The following is a 25,077-nucleotide window of genomic DNA, read 5'->3' as shown; positions in this document are numbered from 1 at the left end:
AGTCCAAAGCAGACTGCAAAGAGTTACAAAGGGATCTCACAAAACTAGGTGACTGGGTAACAAAATGGCATATGAAATTCAATGTTCATAATGGCAAAGTAATGCACATTTGAAAACATAATCCCAACCATACATACACAATGATGGGGTCTAAATTAGCTGTTAACCATTCAAGAAAAATATCTTGGCGTCATTGTGGATAGTTCTGTGAAAACACCTACTCAATGTGCAGCAGCAGTCAAAAAAGCAAACAGAAAGTTATGAACCATTAGGAAAGGGATAGAGGATAAAACAGAAAATAGCACAATGCCACTATATTAATATGATATGCCCACGCCTTGAATACTGATTGCAGTTCTAGTCACCCCATCTCCAAAAAGATATGTTAGAAATGGAAAAGGTACTGAGAAGGGCAACAAAAATTATTAAGCATATAGAACAGTGTTCATATGAGGAGAGATTAAAAAGACTAACTATTCAGCCTGGAAAAGAGGCAGCTAAGCTGGGAGATGATAGAGGTCTACAAGAACTAGGGGTCACCAAATGAAATTAAATAGGCAGCAGGTTTAAAACAAACAAAAGGAAGTACTTCTTCTTATAACAGACAGTTAACAAGTTCCAGAGGATGTTGTGAAGGTCAAAGATACAACTGGATTCAAGAAAGAATTAGATAAGCTCCTGGAAGACAGGTCCATCAATGGCTATTAGCCAAGATGGTCATGGATGCAACCCCAAACTCTGGGTGTCCCTAAGCCTCTGATTACCAGAAGCTGGGACCAGGAGCTGTGGAAACACCCTAAAGTGGGGTGGCACAGGCATCCGAACTGTGGCCCCATCCCTCTGTGCTGCCCCACAAGGTCCCACCCTTGCATTGCCCATTCTCCCCAAGGCCCTGCCCTCACACCGTCCATTCCTCAAAGACTCTGCCTCCATGCCACCTCTTCCCCCAAGGCTCCTCTCCTGCACCGCTTCTTCCCCCCAAGACCTCACCCCCTACTTGCTCCTCTCCACCCCTTCCCCCATTTTTATGGCCAATAAAAAGTGTGGGGAGGTCATGGCCCCTTGGCCCCCCCATTCTGGTGCCCTGGAGAGGGGCTCCAGGAAGGGAATATCCATCTCCCCCGAAGCCCGTCGCTGTGCTCTCCCATCCCCAGCTGCACTCACCAGGAGTGTTATGTGAGGCTGGCAAAGCAGAAGTGCTGCGGCCCACTCTGCGATCTGCACATGCTCGCTGCTTTCTGGATCAGGAGGACTTGTCCTTCTGTTTGGGAATGATTTTTCCTTGGTGGCAAAATGGGCTTCCTCTCCTAGAGCATCTCCTGACACCCTATTTCCAACAGGAACAATACACCCCTCACACTGGGCCTGGACAGGCTGAGGCACAGGCAGGAAATAACAGGAGATCCCCCAACTGAGCAACAGAAGTCAACATATCAGGAAGAAAGACTTCCCAGCACAGCACTCAACGGGAAGCTGTGGGAGAGTCTCCCAGGGGAAGTGGGGATGTCCCACCATTTGGAGCATCTAAAACTCATCTGGAAACAGCCCTGAAATACAGTGCAGGGAACAATCCTGTACTAGGAGGCACTAGCTGAAGCACTAGGCCACTCTCATTTCTAATTTCTATGGCTCCTGGTTTACGGGAGTCTGTTACCTTCCCTTTTCTTCTTTGGTCCAGCCTTCCACACAGCTCTCATTTCCCCTGTGCTCTCCAGAATCAGAAGCTGTGTCTGGTGTGTCCTGGGCGTGGGATGGAGACCCATCTGCCAGAGCTGGAGGGCTGGAACTGAAGAGAAAGTCGCAAGCACTTGGTCCAGTCACGTGCCCTGACAATTTCCTTCAGACATTGACATTCATTCCCACATGTCCCCCTCTGCAGTGAGCGCAGAGTGATTCACTGACTGCAGGAAGGTCAGCTCAGGCAGCAATGTCACAAAGGGGTTTATATGTCCCAGCAGGGATTCGGTAGAGCAAAGATATTCCATAGAGCACGTGTTCGCTGTGCAGAGGAAGGAGCCATGAGCTGCTGTATCTTGCAACATGAGACTAGGCCAACAAACCCTTCCAGGAAGAGGAGAGACCACCAGGGAAGGCATAATACGCTCTAACCCTACATTGCTGCACTCCTTCCACCTGGCCCATCCTTTTCTCAGCCGCCACACACAAGCAGCCACCTCACTTGTCAACCCAGGGCATGTGGTGGCCACAGAGGGCCCCAGTCACTGTGGGAACAACCTGGCTGGCGGAGCACCCCACGCTCCTGTAGTGTTTCTGCCACAAGCAATGAGTCAGAAGAAGAAGAATCCCTTGTGCATCTCCAGCGGCTGGGCTATTTGGAGCTGGGACTCAGGGTGCAGGAGAGAAGGGATGACAGGGCAAACACATGGCGCCAAATTCATTTGTGTGCTGGGTCCCTAAACAGGCAGCAGAGCCACTGTTACAGCCCTCTGGGAGATCGCCCAGAATAAGAGGAGTCCCTAACAGCATAGAGTCAGCCTAACTACTGCTACATCATCTTCTGCAGGAGTCCCCTTGGTACAAGAGAGTGAGCAGGAAGCATGGCTGGTGAGTCAGGGCACAAGTCAGGGTAGCCCTTGGGTTGCTCTAATCCTGTCGTGGGACAAATGAGCCCCAGCATCAAAGAGGCACAAAATCACCTACCTTTACCTCAATCCTTGTGCCAAGCTCAGCCGTTAGGATGAACTGGCCCTACTGTAACTAACTAGAGCTGGGCACAGGAGACAGTCTCCTTGTGCAAATCCCAACCTGGGGTGGTTGGGGTCAGAGGAGCCAAGATCTAGGACTCTGCTTCTGGCCCTGCTCTGGGGAACACCCGCTGGCCCTGCTGAAGCCCTAGGGACCTCTCTAGTCCTAAGTTTATCTAATTAACTGTTGACAGTTGCAGCTTTGTTTCTTATAGCACAATAAGAGCCTGGCACATTGTTAGTGTAAAATGGAATTAGCTGATGTTTGGGCAAAATAGACAGGAGAGGCATCTAATCAACCCTATTCAGAGGACAGCAACTCCAGAATAGGCTGTGCTAGACACATCAAATCAAGGGGAATTAATAGTTGGCAGTTTGCTGTGCAAAGCCAAAAAATCAAACACAGCTGCTGCATCTTAAATGCTCTCTACCCCTCCAGGGACCCTGGGAGGAACAGGCCTATCAGCTGCTTTAGGAGCCATTATCTTCACTGTTTCCTCACAATGTTTACAAGGAGGCACCCTTGCTGCTTGTTTGATTGCTTGTCACCGCCAATGCTGAGAGACGTTCTCTCCGAGCCACCTGCTGCAGGACTCCCTGTCTCTCCACCATGGGGACGGAAATGATTCTACCAGACCCTGAGCCGGGGAAGGCTCCTGACCTCTCAGAGACTGAGCAGGACCCTGACCCATGCTCATGGAGAAGAGTCTCCTGGCCTCTCCCTGCTGGGGATGGAGAAGACTCTGGCTTATCGCCTCAGTGTTAGGCAGAGTTCAGAAGCGGGGGGTTTCTTACCGCCCCCCTGAGCTCAGTGTCAGCACTGGCTCCTCCCTCACCTTCAGGCTCTTGCCACGTCAGCTGTTCTCCAACAGCTCTAAAACCTGCCCTTCCCTCTCCATCCCCTGCCTCATGCCCTGGTCCTCACTCGCCTTGAGAGCTGCCACCTCTGCCTCCCTGCATGCTAGCCCTACTCTCACCAGCTACTAGGAGGACTTCCACTCCTGCCGCTCCAACTGGGCCTGCCCCCATATTAGGACTCCTTTGCTGGCTTTCTCCATCTCTGAACTCCTGGGACTCAGTTCATCCCTGGTGCAAAACCAGGGATTTCAGCAGAGCCACCACAGGAGTGAATCTGACTTCTCAGTCTCCCTTTGATGGCTCTGTGCAAACCCCCATTACCTACCCCTTCTGCCATTGTTCCATCCTTCACTCCCTGTGCATCTGCACAGCCTCTCCCACAACCAATCCCTTTATTGCCTGCCCCCTTGCTGACTTCACGCCTTCTCTCATGATGCCTCACTGCTCAGAACAACCTCCCACTCCCCTCTCTCACACCAATCCCTCTGCTTTCACAACATAACTGCCCTGTTTAGGCCTATTTGTAAAGCGTAGACTCTGTGAGGTAGGGGAATGATACGGGCAGCTCATCACACTGAACACATCCAGAAAGAGCTTGATCTTCACAGTGAAGGTAACTATCTGTTGGAACAACTGACCAAGGATCAGGGTGGATTCTCCATCCCTAGCACTGTTTAAATCCAGATGGGATGTTTTTCTAAACAGTCGACTCTGGTTCCAACGGGGATTGTTTGGGGACAGGTCTCTGGCTGGTGCTGTACAGAAAGTCAGACTAGATCAGGGGTTCCCAAACTTGGTTTGCAGCTTGTTCAGGGTAAGCCCCTGGCGGGACACAAGACGCTTTGTTTACCTGAGCATCTGCAGGTACAGCCACTCGCAGCTCCCAGTGGCTTCAGTTCGCCGTTCACGGCCAATGGGAGCTGTGAGCGGCCGAATCTGCAGATGCTCGGATAAACAAAGTGCCCCGTGGCCCGCCAGGGGCTTACCCTGAACAAGCTGCGAACCAAGTTTGGGAACCCCTGGACTAGATGATCACAGTGGACCCTTCTAGCCCTGGACTTGTTGACTCTACCATTGTTACCAGCCCATCACTCCTTTCCAAAACCACTCTGCCCACCTCCTTGTTGTGTCATTGTCACTGTTGTAACTACTTCCCCTTAGGGGACAGTAGCCATGAGGTTTGGTGACACGATCCCGTTCTAGGATCTTGTGCTAATGAGACTTTTCATGGTCAGCAAAGTAAATAAGACAAGGAAGAGGAGGTAAAAGACCCCACTGGATGGTGTTTCTGCAGGTTTGCAGTATAATGTGGGGCCAAAGGAGACAATTAGTGTGGAACAGAGGAATATATAGGTCTTGGCTTCGCCTAGGACTGTCTTTCTAGAGCGGTGAGAGAAGAGGCGCATGGCTTGCCAAAGAGCGACACAGGGATAATTGTATTTTGAAATAGTATCTGAGCTGGATTGCTCAGAATGCAGATCAGGACAGATCCTGATCCTCTAGCTCCAAGGTGCTTTGCGAACATTAGCTATCTTAAACCTCTCGAGCCCCATGTGAAGTAGCTCAGCTATTGTTAGCCCTGTTCTACTAATAGGGGAACTGAGGCCTTGACATTCATGGACCAATGCAAGAACTCAGAAGTTCCTGTGTTCAGTCCAGGCCTCCCTCTATTGTCATTCCTTTCACCAACAGGCAGATTTCCTCTGGTCAGTTCTGATTTCTGGCTTTTCCCAAAAACATGGGAGGAGACCTTCCTGGAGAAAATGGTGATGATCCATTTACCTGCAGTTCAGCAGGTGGCCATTTGTTATTGTGCTCTGCCAGGGTAGCTCTTTGCCATTTTCCACTGTCCAAACAAACAACAAAACCTCATTTTTTCCTTTTGGAAAATGAAGCGTTTTGCCCTTGACCAGCCTAACAATTTCATGGAAATCTGCAAGTCATGTCAGCTGTGGAGACAAGCAAGGTGAGAGCCGATAGCTCTGAAGAGTGACCCAGCTTGGGATCTGCATTAAGCAGACAACCTGCTGCCATTGTCCATCCTGCAGATGCTGCAGAGCATTCGGCAGCACAAATGCTGAGTCATGCATTGTGACTCTCACCGCCTCAACAGGAGTTCGGGCTGCCCTGCTGTCTGGGATTTTGTGCACTAGCCAGCAGTGTGCTGCCAATGCATGAAACAAGGGGCTCCCACAAAACTTTGCCAGGAGCGTGGGATAAACCCTCACATCCCTAAGGCACTGTAGCGAGGAGGGAGAGGATCTGGGCAATCCAGTCACTTGTTTTTGTATTTAAACAAAAATTGCTTTCTTGGCTGGAAGAGAATCAAAGAAAGAGGTGGGTGGCAGCATGGACCCAACCGGCTCTTCGGAAGGCTTATCCTTTGTTCCCAACACCGTGCAGAGCATATGAAGAATACAGCCCAGTGTTCAGCATGTATCATCTGATAAAGAGGAGGATGGGGGTGGGTGGGAGGTAATTTTTGAGTTTCTTCTCCCAGGAAGTGTTTTGAAAATCCCCAACCCTTAGTGCACCCTGATCCATTCCACACACTTCACGGGAATTGCAACAATCCCCAGGAGAAGCTGTCCATGGCAGGGATGGCTTAGCAATATCCAGAGAGGGGGTGACTCCTCCAAAGGCAAGGAAATTCCCCCAAGCCCCCTTTCCAGTTTGATGGCAGAATTTTAGCCCGGGGATCCTGGAGAGCCCCCTCCAGCAGCAGCATGCAGTTTGCTTTGGCTGTGTTTCTTACTGTTAGGATACTAATGCCCCTCTTCGTGGTGGGAGATGCTGCTGTAGCGCAGAGAAGGTCCAAGGTTCTGTCTGGAAGCTCTGCTGCTGGAGCTCCAGGTAATGGAGCCTCCTCGAGGTCTCAGAATCCCCAGCGGGCTGATGATTAACTCCATTAACAACGGAATGGGCCTCTCTCTTAGTTAAGTGGTGGTGGGTTGAAACGAGAAAAGGCTCTTGGATTTCTGTTGTAAATGCACTGTCAGGCCTCACCCCCACGCTGGACATTCAAAGCCCTGGTTGCCCAAAGGATCAGCCCCAGCCTTTCCTTGTGCCCACAGGCTATTCCTGTTTGCTCAGAGCCAAGAGAGCAGGGCGGGGGAAGGGTTTGACATGGAAGAGGGAGCTGAGGAAATTCATCTTTCTGAGAGAAGCAGGAGTAAAACGTCATCTTGCAGCACGGAAAAAGTTACACATTGATTTCTACTTCATATAAATGAGGTTAAGTTGAATGCATTAAGCTGGCAAACTGGATAATTGCATGTCCTGAAACTGTCTTCACCACAGCTCTTTCCAAGCTGTGCTTAGAAAATAACTTCATCAGTACGGCTCTCGTCCATCAACCCTTCACACTGCTCTGTGTCAGGTCAGATGCAAACCCTGCGCCCCCTGGGGAGCTTTTTCCCCTTTAACTAACAGAAAGGGGCCATCTGGCTCTCCCTGTCACATCTGCATAGAAGTGGGTAAAAAATAAATGTGCTCAGGGCTGGAGCTTTCCATCCTCTCCCCCCCTCCCCCCGCCACCCTCCAGGGTGTGCTGTGGAGAGAGCGCCCCACCATGGCTGTTCAGAACTTCCAGGAGTAACGTGGGAATTGCTAAGGGCAAAAGATGGCTTGGGTGCACTCTGGAGGATGAGCACGCATGAAGTTTCTTCCTCCTCTAAGCCACCTGCACAAGGTCAAGGGAGGAGGGGCAGCTGGTGCTTTCCTGAGTGGGGAATGCAGCTAATGCACCCAGCAGTGCTCCACAGCCCCATGGGGGACTGACCAGGCCTTGGCCCTTATGTGTGCAGAGAAATGGTTAGCAATGCTGCTGGGCATGCTGCCCAACCAATTGCCCCCTGAGCCATCCCTGCAGGTAGGAGGATTCCTGGTTCCTCAGCTCAGCTGACATCTGCCCCCACCCCGCCCCCAGTGCATCTCGTACTTGGAAAGGCAGCTCTTGCCCTTAAAGGAGCTCCCTTGCAAGGCAGTACCCATGTTACCTGGGGTTCTTTCAACCCAAAGCTCTTGGTAACTTTTACTCTGTGCGAGATGGTGTCAGGAAATAAATCAGGGGAGACACGGCTGTCCCACCGATAGATGGTTGGCACAAACAGGACAACACAAGAGTGCTTTCACTTAAAGCTAAACTTTACTTAGTCTCAAGCACTAACACACGTCTGCAAAAGGTTAGTAAAACACCCCCAACTCTTGATAATTACCAAAGCTGAGTGTGGCTCTCGAGTGGCACAGCAGCAGGCTTCCGGTGGCCAAATCTTCCGTCTGCCGGTGGGGACTGCAAGATGTATCCAGAGGGAGAGTCCAAAAACAAGTCCAACTACCTCAAACTTTTCCCCCTTCTTTATACATTAGTAATAGAATGACATGTCCCTTAAAGAAAACTTGTTAAGTAAGCAGTGTCAATAGTCAAGCAAGAGGTTCCTTCTGATTATCTATTAACCAGGTGCGGGTTTTTCCAGAGTTTGCAGCCTTGAGGCCCCAATAGACATTCCTGGGGCACATCCTGCTCTTTGAAAATGCATGTATCAGCCACTTCAACACAATTCTTATCAGGAAGGAAGCTGGGGTCAAGCTGCCCTTTCTGTGGCACCCAAAACACTCCTTCCCCTCCTGCCTTGGTTAAGCTAAGCCTGCTGACTTGGCTAATTTACAGCCTGCTGACTTGGCTGCTTAGGCAATAAGCCATACTGGTTTCAGGCACTTTACTGGTTTGCCAAAGTCTCCCCGTACACTCACAGGGCCCTTCCAGCTCACAACTACTCAATGGCCATGCTAGTATCTCAGGTCTGGGGACAAGCGAAAAATGTCAGCAAGGCTTGGGTGTACTCAGCCTTCTTCACTACGGTGGGCGTGAGCTGAAAGAGGTATGCAGCTGCTGTCTAGGTCTAGAGCTCCTGCCGCGATTCAATGCATTCCATGGGCTACATTACACTCCTTCAAACCAGGAGACCTGGGTTTTTGCTCATTAACTTGTCTCTCCACTGCCCAACCCGTCCTCTCTACTGGAATGCAGGAAGGGGCCATGCACATGTGCATTACTGTGGAGTCAATTTGGACAGCAGCTAGTGGTGGCTTGTGGGCTGAAGAATGCACCTGATCTCGTGCCTAGGTAGAACAGTTTGGAGGGTTGAGGCACGGCATGCATGGCCAAATGGCTCGAGGGCAGATGCCCCTTTATCAAACATATGGCCTAAATCACCACAGTAGGTCGTTTTTATTTTTCCCACCTTGTTGAGTGACTCTTCTCTGTCCCATTCCCATTCATTCCTCCATGTCCTCTATGTGGAAAGTAGGTACCCAGTTTTATATACTCTCTTAACCAACATGGTTCCCTACTGCTACGCCTTACTATTATGGCCCCAATCCCCCTAGGCTCATGCCTGCAACCAGCTGTGGGTGAGGTTCAGTTTCAGAGACAGTTGTTTTTTAACCGTTTGGCCCTGTGAAATTGTCAGGCAGGTTCCCTGCCTCACTTATGGGTCCAGTGTCCATCTCTCCCACCTGTCTCATTTGATGATAAAGCAGCAGAGAGGAAACTCTGCTCTCACCTGCTGTCTCGTTAAGTTCTTTACCTGACATGGCTACAATCTGTAGAGCCTTCTTAGAAGTGGGTTCACTGTCATTTTATGAGGGCAGCAATTACCCTGCTGCCCTTTGCTATGGCTAAGGAAAAATGGATTTATCTGCTATGTGGTGCCAGGCACATCTGGCAGAAACACCTGGCAAGTCTGGCTGAGCATGTCTCTCATGCTGCCCAAACACCATACCATGGATTGCAAGCGGAAGGACCAGGGCGGTGGGGTCAACATTCCAGTTTGTAATGAAACCCTCAATCGAAAGGAGCCCTTCAGCAGCTGCTAACGTATATGCTGTACACATCATTTTAGGCAGCTTGGCCACAGAAGACACAGCCTTGGCTAAGCAGAGGTCTGCACTGATCTTCTTTGGCAGGTTTGCTGTGGCACATGGACTGCTTGAGCTGGTTTGTATCTTACAACAGCTTCCCAATGCCACTGAGAATGGAAACCTTCTCAACTGGCCTAGCATATCTGCTAGCACTGGCCTAGCACAGGCCCGTGTAGGTCTGAATCTCAGCTGCTTCCATAGATCTCAGCAGATACCCATCAGGCCTTGCCCCCTTGGTCACTGTGCTCATTGGACTCTCTCCATATTAGTTACAGGGTTACCAGCGGCTCCTTAGCTGCTCTTCCTGCTACACATGGGCTTAATCTGGGATTCGGAACACAAGACACAGCATTGGGGTGCTCCAGCAATGCCTCATGTGGCAACGTGATGGGAGATCTCAGTGTGACAAGTGCACCATGGCCCTACATCGTACAGTAGGTGACTGGCCCTTACCAGCGTATGTAGAAACTATGGGAAGAGTTTATAGCTAGCTCACCTGGCTTCCCCTTATTTACAGGCCTCTTATGAAACCACTGTGGTTGGAATCTGAATCTCCCTGTGCCAGACTCCAGCACTCCTTCACCTGAGACCCTGTGTTACCATGACACAGCAGCCTGGGGCTAGAATACAACTGAGCAGAAAACTCTACCCAAAAACAACCGTCTGGAAAAAATAGGCAGGACTGGGGAGGCATGGACTTCAAATGAGGAGCTGCTACAGCTGGCTGGGAAATAGATCCGAACTCTCCATGAGGAGAGCAGCCTTATCACATTGCCCAGGACGCACTGGGAAAGGAACATCATATGGAGTAGTCTAGAAGAGAGTCCAATGGACAGCAAGTGACAGGCTACAGCAGCATCTCAATAGCACACGGAGCTGATTCTAGATAGATTTGATCATCCTGTCCTTAAATCACAGTGTGTTTGGTGCTGGTGAAAGGTGCCAGTGTGATAGCCTTGATGACTTGTTTACACCCCAGGGCAGGCAGAGGCAGGACAAACTTCCCTGTACCCTCTTACCAATGTCCTTTCACCCTGCTGTAGAGAGACCACCCTCCAGGACCTAGAGGCTGCCCCTGAATGGGATCTGGGGACCAATGGGGCTGGCTGTGGTGATGGCTTTGTAACAGACATGAGTCTGCTGAAAACTGATCAGGATAAACAGTCGAACAGCCATAAGATGGCATATAACGTTCACTCGCTACCAAGCTGGATCTGAACTAGTGACCTAGAGACAAATGGCTCTGCAGCCCCTGGAGTCATCCATTCTCTTTATCATCCCATCTCATTGACAATAGAAACATTAAATGTTGCCAGAAAGCAACCGTAAAACTGCTTTTCTCCTCTCTATCCCAACCGCACAGCTATTCAAATATTTGCCTTGCTCTTTATAATTCATTACAACACATTTTTTTATGATATTCACTTTGAAATTGTGTAATTTCATTGCCCAGGTAGAAAGCTTAATTTGCACTACAGCTACATAACTTCCTGCTGAGGGCAAAATCCAAGACCAGACCTCGTTAGCTTTATTCCTCTAACAAGGACTCTCCTTAGGTTCAGATGTCAATTGCTAGCGGCTACAACCCAATAAGGGAGGTTGTGATGAGGTGTAGGAGCAGAGGGGCACCCATTCCCCCCAAATGACAGTTTGCTGCAAAAGGGGTCATTTTCACAAGTCAAACAGCAGCTCACCACGTACAGGGGTGAAATCCTGCCCCACTGAAATCAATGGAAGTTGGAATTAGTGGAGCCTGGATGTCCTCCGGAAGTAACAGATTCCAGGGCTCTTGGTCATTCTATGCAGTGGGAATGCAAGTTACTAGGGCTTCAGCAGGAGTGCTAGAGGCTGCTCCAGTGGCGTTAAAACAAAAGCTTGATCATGCCATTTAAAGAAATGTGGGGGTGTACAGTTGGGAAGTCCACTGTCTAGACTCCCCGCAGTGGTGTGCCCAGTGGGTCGGCTTTCATTCAGAAATCTCCGAGACGGTCCTGGGTCATGCTACAGACTTTCCAGTGGGGGTTTGCCTTGGCAGTGAACATTAGAGATTAATAATGCCCTTGAGGTCATTTTCAAAACCTAGCACACTGGGGCCCCCAAACAATGTTGGGGCCTCGCGGATCTACTGTAGTACTATAATTTGACCCATCTGCTCCATCCCCAGTGCAGGACTGCGCCCTGCACTGCATTCTCTAGTGCAGCACTTCTCAGACTATGGGGCAGGCCTCCCACGGGAGGCATGGGAATCATAGAATCATGAATCATAGAAGATTAGGGTTGGAAGAGACCTCAGGAGGTCATCTAGTCCAGGGTCATCTGTGTCAAGGGAGGTGCAAGCTGTGCGTTTTTTCATTTTTTAAGAGCTCTAGCTGTCAGCCCTGGGTGGCTGGGACCCGTGAAGAAGGGCCATGCACACGCAGGAGGATAAAGGGAACAGCCAGAGCCCTGCCACCCAGACTCGGGCTCACCCTCCCAACAAGCCCTCACCGGAGGCAGCCTGAGCTCAGGTTCTCCTTTTCACCCCCACCATTTCCACACGAGGAGGCAGCCTGGGCTCGGGCTCTCCTTACCCCCCTCCCCCCCGGCAATCTCTCACCTGGATGCCGTGGGGCTCTGGCTATCAGCCCAGAGCAGCAGCAGCAGTGCAGAAGTAAGGGTGGTAATCTGCTGTGAAAAGTTATATTGACAAATATCACTTTTCACATTAACCACCTTTATTTCTGTGCTGCTGCTGGCACAGTGCTGCCTTCAGAGCTGGGTGCCCAGCCAGCAAGCCACTGCTCTCCACTCTTATTCTTTCTTCACAAGCTGATCCCTCCTTTTTATCCTGTTTTTTGGGTTTCTCTGAAGTCCCTCAAATGTGCCAATGTCTTTCTGGAACTGAGATACGCATAAAATTAAGTTACAGACCCTGAGAGCTGTATATTCTCCAGGCTAAACCTACACCCCTTACCAGTACTCAGCAGAAACAGAGGACAAGATCAGCAACCTATTTGGTAGCGCTGGAGGGGAAAGGTTTTTTGTTCCTAGGGAAAATATTTTTTTTTAAGTTGTCATTTAAATTTTTCTTCAGAAGTTTTCATGTTTTCAATTTAAAAAAAAAAAAAAGAAAAATCCCATACCTGAAATTTTTCCAGTTTTTGGTTTCCAAAAGCAAAAATAATTTTTGTTTTTTTGACCAAAAAAAAAAAAAAAGTCCCACAGAAAAGTCCATTGTATTGAAAGCACCATTTTTTTTGTCCAAAACAAAAATTTAACCAGCCCTGGCATTTTGCTGTTTAAAAACAGATTTCTCAAGAAGGATATTCCACTGTTCTCCAGATACACATTTAATTTCACTCAGGAAACATTGGCTTTCACCTCAAATGACCGACAAGTCTATACATGGTACTACATACTAGTACTGAGTGTTAGGGTAGGTGCTACTGGCAAAGCTCAGCAAATTAGATTTATTATTCAGTCAGTTTTCCCTCTTTCTCAGTTTGAACTTTGTATGAGCAAAGATTTTTATTGTATTTAACATTCAAAATCTGAACCACTCGGCCTTGTTTTGATTGGATGCACAGATCAGAGGTTGACCACAATGGTCCCATCTGATGGAATCAGAGGCACGTGGTCTTGTTTCTGTTCCCTGACCGGAGGATTTTAACACAAGGTTTCAAGCTCGAATCTGCTTTCCAAGAATATTCTCTCCTAGTTATTTAAAACTGGCTCTTTCCATAGTCATCCCTGCCAGGACACTTGTTTGCAGGAATACTTTTAGAAAGCAAATACAAATGACTATCATGAATTGATTGAATTTACATTTTAGTTCAAGTGAACATTAGCGGAATCTTTGTTAAAGCCTTTGCCATAAGCCCATGGAGAAAGTCGGGGTTGTCCGTTCACAGAAAGGGAAGGTGCATGTACATAAATCAAGGAAACAAGCAGGGAGAACTGGAAGTCCTGGCACAGTCAAGGAATTATGATGTGATTGGAATAACAGAGACTTGGTGGGATAACTCACATGACTGGAGCACTGTCATGGATGGATATAAACTGTTCAGGAAGGTCAGGCAGGGCAGAAAAGGTGGGGGAGTTGCATTGTATGTAAGAGAGCAGTATGACTGCTCAGAGCTCCAGTATGAAACTGCAGAAAAACCTGAGAGTCTCTGGATTAAGTTTAAAAGTGTGAGCAACAAGGGTGATGTCATGGTGGGAGTCTGCTATAGACCACCGGACCAGGGGGATGAGGTGGACTAGGCTTTCTTCAGGCAACTAACAGACATTATTAAATCGCAGGCCCTGGTTCTCACGGGGGACTTCAATCACCCAGATATCTGCTGGGAGAGCAATACAGCGGTGCACAGACAATCCAGGAAGCTTTTTGGAAAGTGTAGGGGACAATTTCCTGGTGCAGGTGCTGGAGGAACCAACTAGGGGCAGAGCTCTTCTTGACCTGCTGCTCACAAACAGGGAAGAATTCATAGGGGAAGCAAAAGTGGATGGAAACCTGGGAGGCAGTAATCATGAGATGGTCGAGTTCAGGATCCTGACACAGGGAAGAAAGGAAAGCAGCAGAATACGGACCCTGGACTTCAGAAAAGCAGACTTTGACTCCCTCAGGGAACTGATGGGCAGGATCCCCTGGGAGAATAACATGAGAGGGAAAGGAGTCCAGGAGAGCTGGCTGTATTTTAAAGAATCTTTATAGAGGTTGCAGGAACAAAACATCCCAATGTGTAGAAAGAATAGTAAATATGGCAGGCAATCAGCTTGACTTAACAGTGAAATCCTTGCTGATCTTAAACACAAAAAAGAAGCTTAGAACAAGTGGAAACTTGGACAAATGACCAAGGAGGAGTATAAAAATATCGCTCAGGCATGCAGGAGTAAAATCAGGAAGGCCAAATCACAACTGGAGTTGCAGCTAGCAAGGGATGTTAAGAATAACATGAAGGGTTTCTTCAGGTATGTTAGCAACAAGAAGAAAGTCAAGGAAAGTGTGGGCCCCTTACTAAATGGGGGAGGCAACCTAGAGACAGAGGATGTGGAAAAAGCTAACGTACTCAATGCTTTTTTTGCCTCTGTCTTCACGAACAAGAACAGCTTCCAGACTACTGCACTGGGCAGCACAGTGTGGGGAGGAGGTGACCAGCCCTCTGTGGAGAAAGAAGTGGTTCAGAACTATTTAGAAAAGCTGGACGAGCACAAGTCCATGGGGCTGGACGCACTGCATCCGAGAGTGATAAAGGAGTTGGCGGATGTGATTGCAGAGCCATTGGCCATTATCTTTGAAAACTCATGGCGATCAGGGGAGGTCCCAGATGACTGGAAAAAGGCTAATATAGTGCCCATCTTTTTAAAAAGGGAAGGAGGATGATCTGGGGAACTACAGGCCAGTCAGCCTCACCTCAGTCCCTGGAAAAATCATGGAGTAGATCCTCAAGGAATCAATTCTGAAGCACTTCGAGGAGAGGAAAGTGATCAGGAAAAGTCAGCATGGATTCACCAAGGGCAAGTCATGCCTGACGAACCTAATTGCCTTCTATGACGAGATAAAGGCTTGGTGGATGAAGGGAAAGCAGTGGACATGTTATTCCTTGACTTTAGCAAAGCTTTTGATACGGTCTCCCACAGGATTCTTGCCAGCAAATTAAAGAAGTATGGGCTGGATGAATGGACTATAAGGTGGATAGAAAGCTGGCTAGATTGTCGGGCTCAATGGGTAGTGATCAACGGCTTGCTGTCTAGTTGGCAGCCGGTATCAAGTGGAGTGCCCCAAGGGTTGGTCCTGGGGCCGGTTTTGTTCAAGATGTTCATTAATGATCTGGAGGATGGCGTAGACTGCACCCTCAACAAGTTAGCAGATGACCCTAAACTGGGAGGAGTGGTAGATATGCTGGAGGGTAGGGATAGGATACAGAGGGACCTAGACAAATTGGAGGATTGGGCCAAAAGAAATCTGATGCGGTTCAACAAGGACAAGTGCAGAGTCCTGCACTTAGGACGGAAGAATCCCATGCACCGCTACAGGCTGGGAACCAAGTAGCTAAGCAGCAATTCTGCAGAGAAAGACCTGGGGATTACAGTGGACGAGAAGCTGGATATGAGTCAGCAGTGTGCCCTCATTGCCAAGAAGGCCAATGGCATCTTGGGCTGTATTAGTAGGAGCATTGTCAGCAGATTGAGGAAGTGATTATTCCCCTCTATTCGGCACTGGTGAGGCCACAGCTGGAGTACTGCATCCAATATTGGTCCCCCCCCCAAAGAAAGGATGTGGACAAATTGGAGAGAGTCCAGTGGAGGGCAACGAAAATGATCAGAGGGCTGGGGAACATGACTTACGAGGCGAGGCTGAGGGAATTGGGCTTATTTAGTCTGCAGAAGAGAAGAGTGAGGGGGGATTTGATAGCAGTCTTCAACTACCTGAAGGGGAGTTCGAAAGAGGATGGAGCTCGGCTGTTCTCAGTGGTGGCAGATGACAGAACAAGAAGCAATGGTCTCAAGTTGCAGTGGGGGAGGTCTAGGCTGGATATTAGGAAACACTATTTCACTAGGAGGGTGGTGAAGCATTGGAATGGGTTACCTAGGGAGGTGGTAGAATCTCCATCCTTAGAGGTTTTTAAGGCCTAGCTTGACAAAGCCTTGGCTGGGATGATTTAGTTGGTGTTGGTCATGCTTTAAGCAGGGGGTTGGACTAGATGACCTCCTGAGGTCTCTTCCAACCCTAATCTTCTATGATTCTATGTTCCTCACCCTCTCCTCCCCCTCTCCTTAACTACCCTCCACACTCCCGCTGTGTGTGTAGGGGGCTGGCTAGTTAGAGACACAGAATGATGACAATGGGCGTCACTAGTTAACAAGGAAGAGTGACTGCATGTTAGCCTCTCCTCAGCTTGCCCACACACATGCAGCCATTTTCCCATATCAGCTAGCCCCCAGCGCAGACAGACCCTCACTTCCCCTCCACCCCCCACATTGTTCTGTCTCTCTCTGGTTGGCTGGCCCTCCACCTCACGCCCTGCCCCCACAGTCAATCCAGTCTCACATGGCTCCCTGCTACAGCTGTACATTTCTGGCCTGTGACAGTGAGTCTGTGCAGTGAGGAGAGCTGCATGGGAACTTGTCATCTGAGACAGATCAGCTGTAGGCACTTCAGGGTAAGAGACACGAGAACTGTCTGTGTGATTCCAGTGAGCAGGACAGACTAATCCTGCCCAAGAAGGAGGAGTAACTCTCCTCCCTGACACCTCACTGCTTTGTAGCATGTGACACCCCAACAAGGACATCTCTTGCTGCTCCACCCAAAACCAAGAAACCTTCCTACCATTGGGTCATCCCTGAGAACCAGCTGTTTTGGCTCAGTCCTGTGCCAAAGAAAGGGCTGGGCTTGCACTGCTGGCATCTGCACTGTAGTCCCCAGTGGCAATACATTGCCATCTGTCCCTTCCACTTGCAGCATAACACCTCGCTGGAGAGCACGATCTTCAGAGTGTTCCAGAGCATCTGGAGATGTAATGCGAATGGTAGCCACCCCTGGGCTTAGTGTCGCCGGCAGCAAAGGTGCAATAAACCACACATTAGTCATGTTATCAGACTCAAAATTAGGGGCCGCTGCCCACTGTGAGATAGGAGAGTAGCAGGGGAAGAGGGTTCCTGATTAGCTCTTAATTGCTGATGTTTTAAACAAGTTCAGTACAAGAAGCAGCCAAATTATTTAATTCTCTTGGACCAGCAGAACAATAGCACAGAAAGAAACATGCTCCTTCAACACTACAAACTCCTGGGTTAGAGAGAGTCAAAATACTCATGTTAAACAAATCGGATAGCTTTCTTTGACAGGTAATAAGCCTTGTGGATGGGGGAAGCAGTTAACATGGTATATCTTGACATTAATAAAGCTTTTGATACTGTCTCGCATGACCTTCTCATAAACAAACTAGGGAAATACAATCTAGATGGAGCAACTGTAAAGTGGGTGCATAACTGGTTGGAAAACCATTCCCAGAGAGTAGTGATCAGTGGTTCACAGTCATGCTGGAAGGACATAGCGAGTGGGGTCCCGCAGGGATCAGTTCTGGTTCTGGTTCTGTTCAATATTTTCATCAGTGATTTAGATAATGGCATAGAGAGTTTACACTTATAAAGTTTGCAGATGATACCAAGCTGGGAGGGGTTGCAAGTGCTTTAGAGGATAGAATTATAATTCAAAATGATCTGGACAAACTGGAGAAATGGTCTGAAGTAAATAGGATTTAATTCAATAAGGACAAATGCAAAGTTCTCCACTTAGGAAGGAACAATCAATTGCACACATACAAAGTGGGAAATGACTGCCTAGGAAGGAGTACTGCGGAAAGGGATTTGGGAGTCATAGTGGACCACAAGCTAAATATGAGTCAATAGTGTAACACTGTTGCAAAAAAAGCAAACATCATTCTGGGATGTATTAGCAGGAGCGTTGTAAACAAAACACGAGAAGTAATTCTTCCACTCTACTCTGCACTAATTAGGGCTCCACTGGAGTGTTGTGTCCAGTTCTGGGCACCACATTTCAGGAAAGATGTGGACAAATTGGAGAAAGTCCAGAGAAGAGCAGCAAAAATGATTAAAAGTCTCGAAAACATGACTTATGAGGGAAGACTGAAAAAATTGGGCTTGTTTAGTGTGGAAAAGAGAAGACTGAGAGGGGACATGATAACAGTTTTCAGGTACATAAAAGGTTGTTACAAGGAGGAGGGAGAAGAATTGTTCTGCTTAAGCTCTGAGGTTAAGACAAGAAGGACAAGAAGAAATGGGCTTAAATTGCAGCAAGGAAGGTTTAGGTTGGACATCAAGAAAAACTTCCTAACTGTCAGGGTGGTTAAGCACTGGAATAAATTTCCTAGGGAGGTTGTGGAATCTCCATCATTGGTTGATCACAGGATGACTATGAGCCGCCAATGTGATATGGCCACGAAAAAAGCTAATGCGGTCTTGGGATGCATTAGGCGAGGTATTTACAGTAGTGATAAGGAGCTGTTAGTACCATTATACAAGGCACTGGTGAGACCTCATCTGGAATATTGTGTGCAGTTCTGGTGTCCCATGTTTAAGAAAGATGAATTCAAACTGGAACAGGTACATAGAAGGGCTACTAGGATGATCTGATGAATGGAAAACCTGTCTTATGAAAGGAGACTCAAAGAGCTTGGCTTGTTTAGCCTAACCAAAAGAAGTCTTAGAGGAGGTATGATTGCTCTCTATAACTATAACAGAGGGATAAATACCACAGAGGGCGAAGAATTATTTAAGCTCAGTACCAATGTGGACACAAGAACAAATGGATATAAACTGGCCGTTAGGAAGTTCAGACTTGAAATTAGATGAAGGTTTCTAACCATCAGAGTGAAGTTGTGGAATAGCCTTCCAAGGGAAGCAGTGGGGGCAAAAGACATATCTGGCTTCAAGACTAAGCTTGATAAGTTTCTGGAAGGGACAATATGTTGGGATAGCCTAATTTTGGCAATTAATTGATCAACTATTAGCGGAAGATATGCCCAATGGCCTGTGATGGGTTGTTAGATGGGGTGGGATCTGAGTTACTACAGAGAATTCTTTCCTGGGTGTCTGGCTGGTGAGTCTTGCCCACATGCTCAGGGTTTAGCTGATTGCCATATTTGGGGTCGGGAAGGAATTTTCCTCCAGGGCAGATTGGCAGAGGCCCTGGGTGGTTTTCGCCTTCCTCTGCAGTGTGGGGCACGGGTCACTTGCTGGAGGATTCTCTGCACCTTGAAGTCTTTAAACCATGATTTGAGGACTTGGATAGCTCAGACATAGGTTAGAAGTTTGTTACAGGAGTGGGTGGGTGAGATTTTGTGGTCTGCATTGTGCAGGAGGTCAGACTAGACGATCATAATGGTCCCTTCTGACCTTAAGGTCTATGATTTTATGATTTTTAAGAACAGGTTAGACAAACACCTGTCAGGGATGGTCTAGATAATACTTAGTCCTGCCATGAGTGCAGGGGATTGGACTAGATGACCTCTTAAGGTCCCTTCCAGTCCTATGATTCTACTCATCACAAATATTTGTGCCTGAATTAATCCTATTCTGAGTCATTTGCGAATGGATACTGATCTTATCAGTCATATTTATTCATCAGTATTAATGGACGGTTTTGGACGGACAATTTTCAGGCTATGGATTCGTTTGCTTCATCTACTCACAATTCATATTGTGTGTTTGGTCACTTAATTCATATGGTATTGTTTCTGCTCTCTGATTGGAACGAGGAGGCCTGGATTCTGTTCCCAGCTCTGCTTCTGACCTGTGGTGTGACCTGGGGAAAGCCACTCCCTCCGCCCATGCCTCTACTTTTCTTCCTCACTTTGATCTGTCTTCTCTATTTACAAGCTATTTGGGGCGACTGCCCCTCACTGTCTCCCCACACAGTGCCAAGCATAATGGGGCTCCGATCTTGATTGGGGACCCTTAGCACTACTCTAATACAAATTATTATTAATAAGGATACACAGATGAACCCCAGGGATTTCACAGTGACTGCGGACACGCCCTCCTTAGCCATGCCACTGTGGGAAGCATGACAGGAAATGGCACAATTGCATAAAATCAGTGCTCCCAAAACTGGGGAACCCAGGGCTAGCTGGGGTACAGAGAAGAGAAAAATGCATGACACTTGACCAGCCTTTCCTTCACTGCAGAAATGCTCCTGAGACATGGGTATAAGTATCAGGTGCTCCTTCCCTGCTCCTGTGGAGGGAGCAGGGGACTGGGAGGTGATCATTTCTTAGGCCATAGCCAAGGCAGGGGGCTCCAATCAAACCAACCTGGGAAGCAGAGTATCAGCACCCATAAGTTGGAATTTCCTTACAGGGCCAGGGAGGTGCGGGGGGCCGGATTGTTAGGTTTCTCCTTATCACCAAGCAATGCCTGTTTGCCGGCAGATTGTCTGGCTTCTTTTTCCCCTGAACATGGCGCTTGAGAATTTAGAAAAGCTGGCAGGTTATAAATACATCACCAAGCTCTTTACTCAAGAGATAAGCATGTAATGAACTGAGTTACTTGGATAAACAAGTGCTGCAGGTTCATGAAAACATGTATCTGTGGCCAAGTCCATGTCTGTGCAGGCACCTGCAGAGAGGCTGATACCCTAAGTCAGCGTTTCTCAAACGCGGACACCTGCAGATTTTTTTGTGGCCACGACAGCCTCTAAAGTATGGATGTAAATTGGGGGGCACTGCCCCCCCCAATGTATACGTTTATAGTGTGTGGGGGGGGGGAGACAATGTAAAGGTTCCACCACCTCCCAAACAGCTTAAGTCACAGCCCACCCCTTACCCTCCGTCTCCCCTCCCAGAAAGCAGTGGTCCCTCCCTGCAGCACCCAGCTGTTGCTCCTGAATAGCTGTTACCAAGGGCAGCATGTTCCATCAGCAGGGATCAGTGCCCTGCATTCTGGGCAGCGCCTCTGGAGACACGAGGGGTCAGTGTGCGTGGGGCCTGCGGCAGCTGTTGTCTGTGAAAGCAGCTACAATGTTCGGTTGTTGGGGTGCTCCTCTAATCAGCTCCCCCACTCCCACCCAGCCAGGGCATGGAGAGCCTGGGACTCTGCAGGCAGCCGGTGAGTTCCCAACCCACCTTCCCCAGGGCGGGCTCTTGCTGAAAGGCCACTGGAGATAGGGACAGAGGTGGGTCGGAACATGGATATGTATCTGTGCATATTTATTTGTTTTTCCTAGAGTTAATTAAATATTTTAGGAAAGATTGTCAGAGCAGCCCCCTGCACGATTTCGTGGCCACACTCAGAGTTGTGAGTTTGTTGTGAGAACCCCTGCCCTAGGAGATTTACCTGGTAGTGCTTTCTGGCTCTGGAAGAGCAACAGCAGGCAGACTGGCTACCCATTTCTCCTTGCGGGTACTCTACAATCTCATATGACATGCAGTGGGATGACCTGAATTTACTCTCATTTTAAACAGTGCAACATCATCCAACATTACATCGTGACCCTTAAAGAGACAGTACAGTCTAAAGCAACAGTGCCTAAATTTCGCCAGGTTGAGGGTCCTCCTGACAACTTGCCAAGAGCCACATCTAGAACCCAAGTCTTCTCCCACTTACAGTGGTGTGAAGTGGGAGGAACCGCGCTCCTGGTGTGAGGGGAAAGGGGCCTCAGGACCCAAGTGAACATGAAACACAGCCTCTGCTCACCTCCTCCCATTGGTGGATGTAGCGGATGAGCCTGGAGAGCCTTAGCAGGCGCAAAAGGCTGAGGATTTTGGTGAAGCGTACGATACGCAGAGCCCGGGCAGTCTTGTAAACCTCCGAGTCGATACGGGTCTCCACAATCAGGAAGATATAGTCCACAGGGATGGAGGAGATAAAGTCCACCACGAACCAGCTCTTCAGGTACTTCATCTTAATTCGCTGGGGGTCAAGGATGATCTCGGTGTTATCCTCTACCACGATGCCAGTCCGGAAGTTGAGGACCAGGTCGATGAGGAAGAAGGTGTCTGAGACCACATTGAAAACGATCCATGGGGTGGTGTTCTCATCCTTGAAGAAAGTGATGCCCACAGGGATAATGATCAGGTTTCCCACCATCAGGAGCAGCATGGTCAGATCCCAGTAGAACCTGGACAGCGAGACAGAGACAGGAGATCAGCCAAAGGAGGTGCCCCAGGGCGAGAGAGACCAAGTCATCTGCTTTATAGAACTGTACTCTTATTAGCTTCCTCAAGCCCTGCCTGCCTGTCAGAGGTACGTCTAGGGCACACCAGATGACTACTGTATTTAGGCACTTAACGTAAAGAGGGATATTAGGTTGCTGGCATGGTGGGTCCTGATGGGGGTGTAGGGTGCAATGGGGGTGTCCACTCCAAAATCCTGATCAGGGCTTTGCAATAACCCAAGAGACCAAGACATTTACATGGCTGACAAAAACAACCACCATTCTAACAATAAACAAACACTACAAAAAAAAAGCTAATGGAAGGGATACAAACCCTCCCACTTCCGGCATAAGCCAACCTTTGATCTTTGGGAGTCAGAAGGAATGTAGTGCTTTGAGCAGGCTCTCTCAGAACTGCCCACTGCGGGTTTCTTGCACCTGCCTCTGAAGCAGATGGTGCTGATCACGATCAGAAAGAGGACTCTGCACTACATGGAGCCTGAGAATTCAGCTTAGATTTCTCACTGTGCCTAGCGTGTGCGGAGACTGGATTTGGGGAGTTTAGACAGTGCTCCCTGGATGCCCATGCAGTGCAGAAATGATCAATACAGCTCATAGTTGCATGCCTGAAGATATGTATTTCATTGTCAAAGTAACCAAGGGAAACATTTCACTTCTGTGCCCTCAAACCAGTCTCTGATACTCTGGTCTTTTCTTTATTGATCAATCAATATTATCTGAAGGGCTCTCAGAACAGCATTCATTTTATTTTTGGAAAGCACTGTGTGTCTGAGCATAATCCCTGATGTTATAAACCACTTGCTGGTTATACCAAGTATTAGTAGAATAGATAAGTGATCACATGATGCTGCTGCAGAAGCTAATCCAGAGTAAGACAGACAGAAAACCTCACTAGTTCTCAGACTTTGCTGAGGAGTCTCACAGTAACCTAGTGGCCTCACTCCAATCCTCGTGGAGACATCAATGTAACGTGGCCTCATTATCACCAAGATTGCATTACTTCTTAAAATAGCAGTAAATGCCCTGTAGTATATCATGTAGAAGTAGCATAAACAATTAAAATTAAAATGTGCTTGTCAAAGTAAATGAACGAAGTGCACAGGGCAAACTCATCTATCGGCTTTGTTTGCTTACTCACACAGTCACAAGATATTTTATTTATTCTTCATTTCCTGAGCAACCAATATATTCTTTGCCATGGAGAGTACAAAGAGGAAGACAAGGTCACTGTCCCAAAAGGCTTACAATACAAGAGATAAATTCCACTCCTATTTACACCAGGGGCACTCTTCAGTGGAGCTGCTCTGGATTTTCATTGATGTAACCAAGCACAGAATTTGATCTGTGAAACAGACATAGCACATGTTTCTTGGCAAATTGGCTACATAGCCAAGATGGGTTTGCATCAACCACACCCAACTTTGGGATGTTCAGAATGAAGATCTAGGTAAGAATTTTACTCCTTGCGCCTGTATCTTGGGCTAGATTCTCAGCTGGTATAAAACAGCATAGCTCTAGCAAGTTCAATGGAGCTACATCAATTTGTGCAAGCTGGGGATCTGACCCCTCATCTTTATTTTGTTAACAAAAGACTTCTCTGTATACATCAATGAAAACTCACTCCCCAAACGTAAGATATATATACACACAGACAAACAGACAGACAGACAGACAGAGACACACACAACACACAGAGTGGGGATTTTCAGAAGTATTCAGCATTGACCTAAATCTGGTCCCATTGAAGCCCATTGTAATGAACTTAAGTGGAAGCAAAGTTAGGCCAACAGTGAGTGCCTCTGAAAATCCCATCAGATAATTTTATCTTGCTCTTCGATGCATGGTCATTGCCCTGCCACATACCCAGTGCAACTGCCTATCTAGCATGCAAGCACAGTAGCTGATGTAAGAAGCAACGAGATGAGTCTGTATGCCTCAGAGCACCATCATTCCATATCGCAATACGTGCTAGTACTGAACAAATCCAAGCTGCAAACTTGTGTATTAAGGGCCTGATATGATGACGCAGCTTTCCTTTTCAAGTAATTTAGATAATCACACAACAGCATGCCAGTCTGGAAGAAATTGGTATATGTGTTCCCAAGAGAAAAATCCTTTCAGCCATCTTTAATCTAACTGTTGGAATACAGAGGGAGATGCACACACAGAAGAAGAGCATTATTCCTCCCCAAGTTTCAAAGGAAGCAGATGAAAGCTAAAGCAGCAGCCAGCCCTGAATACACATAAAGGTGACAGTCGCTTTCTGCAGAGATCTTTTGATTTCTCTGCCTGCCTTTCTCAACATCAGCAGGTGATTTTAGGGTTCAGCAGAGAGTGAGAAACTGATGGCATTGGCTAACTAGTCAGTGTGAGTAGCAGGAAATTTCCCACACACAGGTTGAGCAATATACTTCAATCCTGATTCGCAGAACTCCCTCGTATTCCAGTCCACTGTAAAAAGAAAAGGAGTACTTGTGGCACCTTAGAGACTAACCAATTTATTTGAGCATGAGCTTTCGTGAGCTACAGCTCACTTCTCACGAAAGCTCATGCTCAAATAAATTGGTTAGTCTCTAAGGTGCCACAAGTACTCCTTTTCTTTTTGCGAATACAGACTAACACGGCTGTTACTCTGAAACAAGTCCACTGTAAATTAATCCAGATACACAGCTCTGCCAGCTCCCTGTGGTCCTGAATACTGCAGTCTCTGCTGCTCCAGTCCTAGGACCCCCTCCTAGCTCTGCCAACACATGCCAGCCTTGACCTGCTCAACGGCAGTGCCACTGACATTATAATGCTGAGTTTTGAGTCTTGCGCGCGCGCGCGCACGCACACACACAGTTGTTTTGTGAGGCAGACAAGCAGAGATTAAGTCATAACCTTCATTTCCATGTGGTACTTAAAGCAGAGTTTTAGCCC

The 25,077-nt window shown here is 48.0% G+C and overlaps 1 protein-coding gene across 1 annotated transcript in view; it reads right to left on the bottom strand.

Annotated features, from left to right (window-relative positions):
• The window catches only part of HCN4 (hyperpolarization activated cyclic nucleotide gated potassium channel 4), a 183,289-nt gene that overhangs the window by 113,864 nt on the left and 44,348 nt on the right, over positions 1-25,077 (bottom strand). The window contains 1 exon segment of the mRNA XM_074965866.1: positions 21,678-22,101. Within this exon segment, the coding sequence (XP_074821967.1) occupies positions 21,678-22,101 (424 nt within the window).

Source organism: Natator depressus, chromosome 10 (genome assembly GCF_965152275.1).
Source record: "Natator depressus isolate rNatDep1 chromosome 10, rNatDep2.hap1, whole genome shotgun sequence".
NCBI classification, from domain to species: Eukaryota; Metazoa; Chordata; order Testudines; family Cheloniidae; genus Natator; species Natator depressus.
Note: the sequence above shows the minus strand (reverse complement) of the source record. Positions and strands in the feature narration are given on the sequence as shown.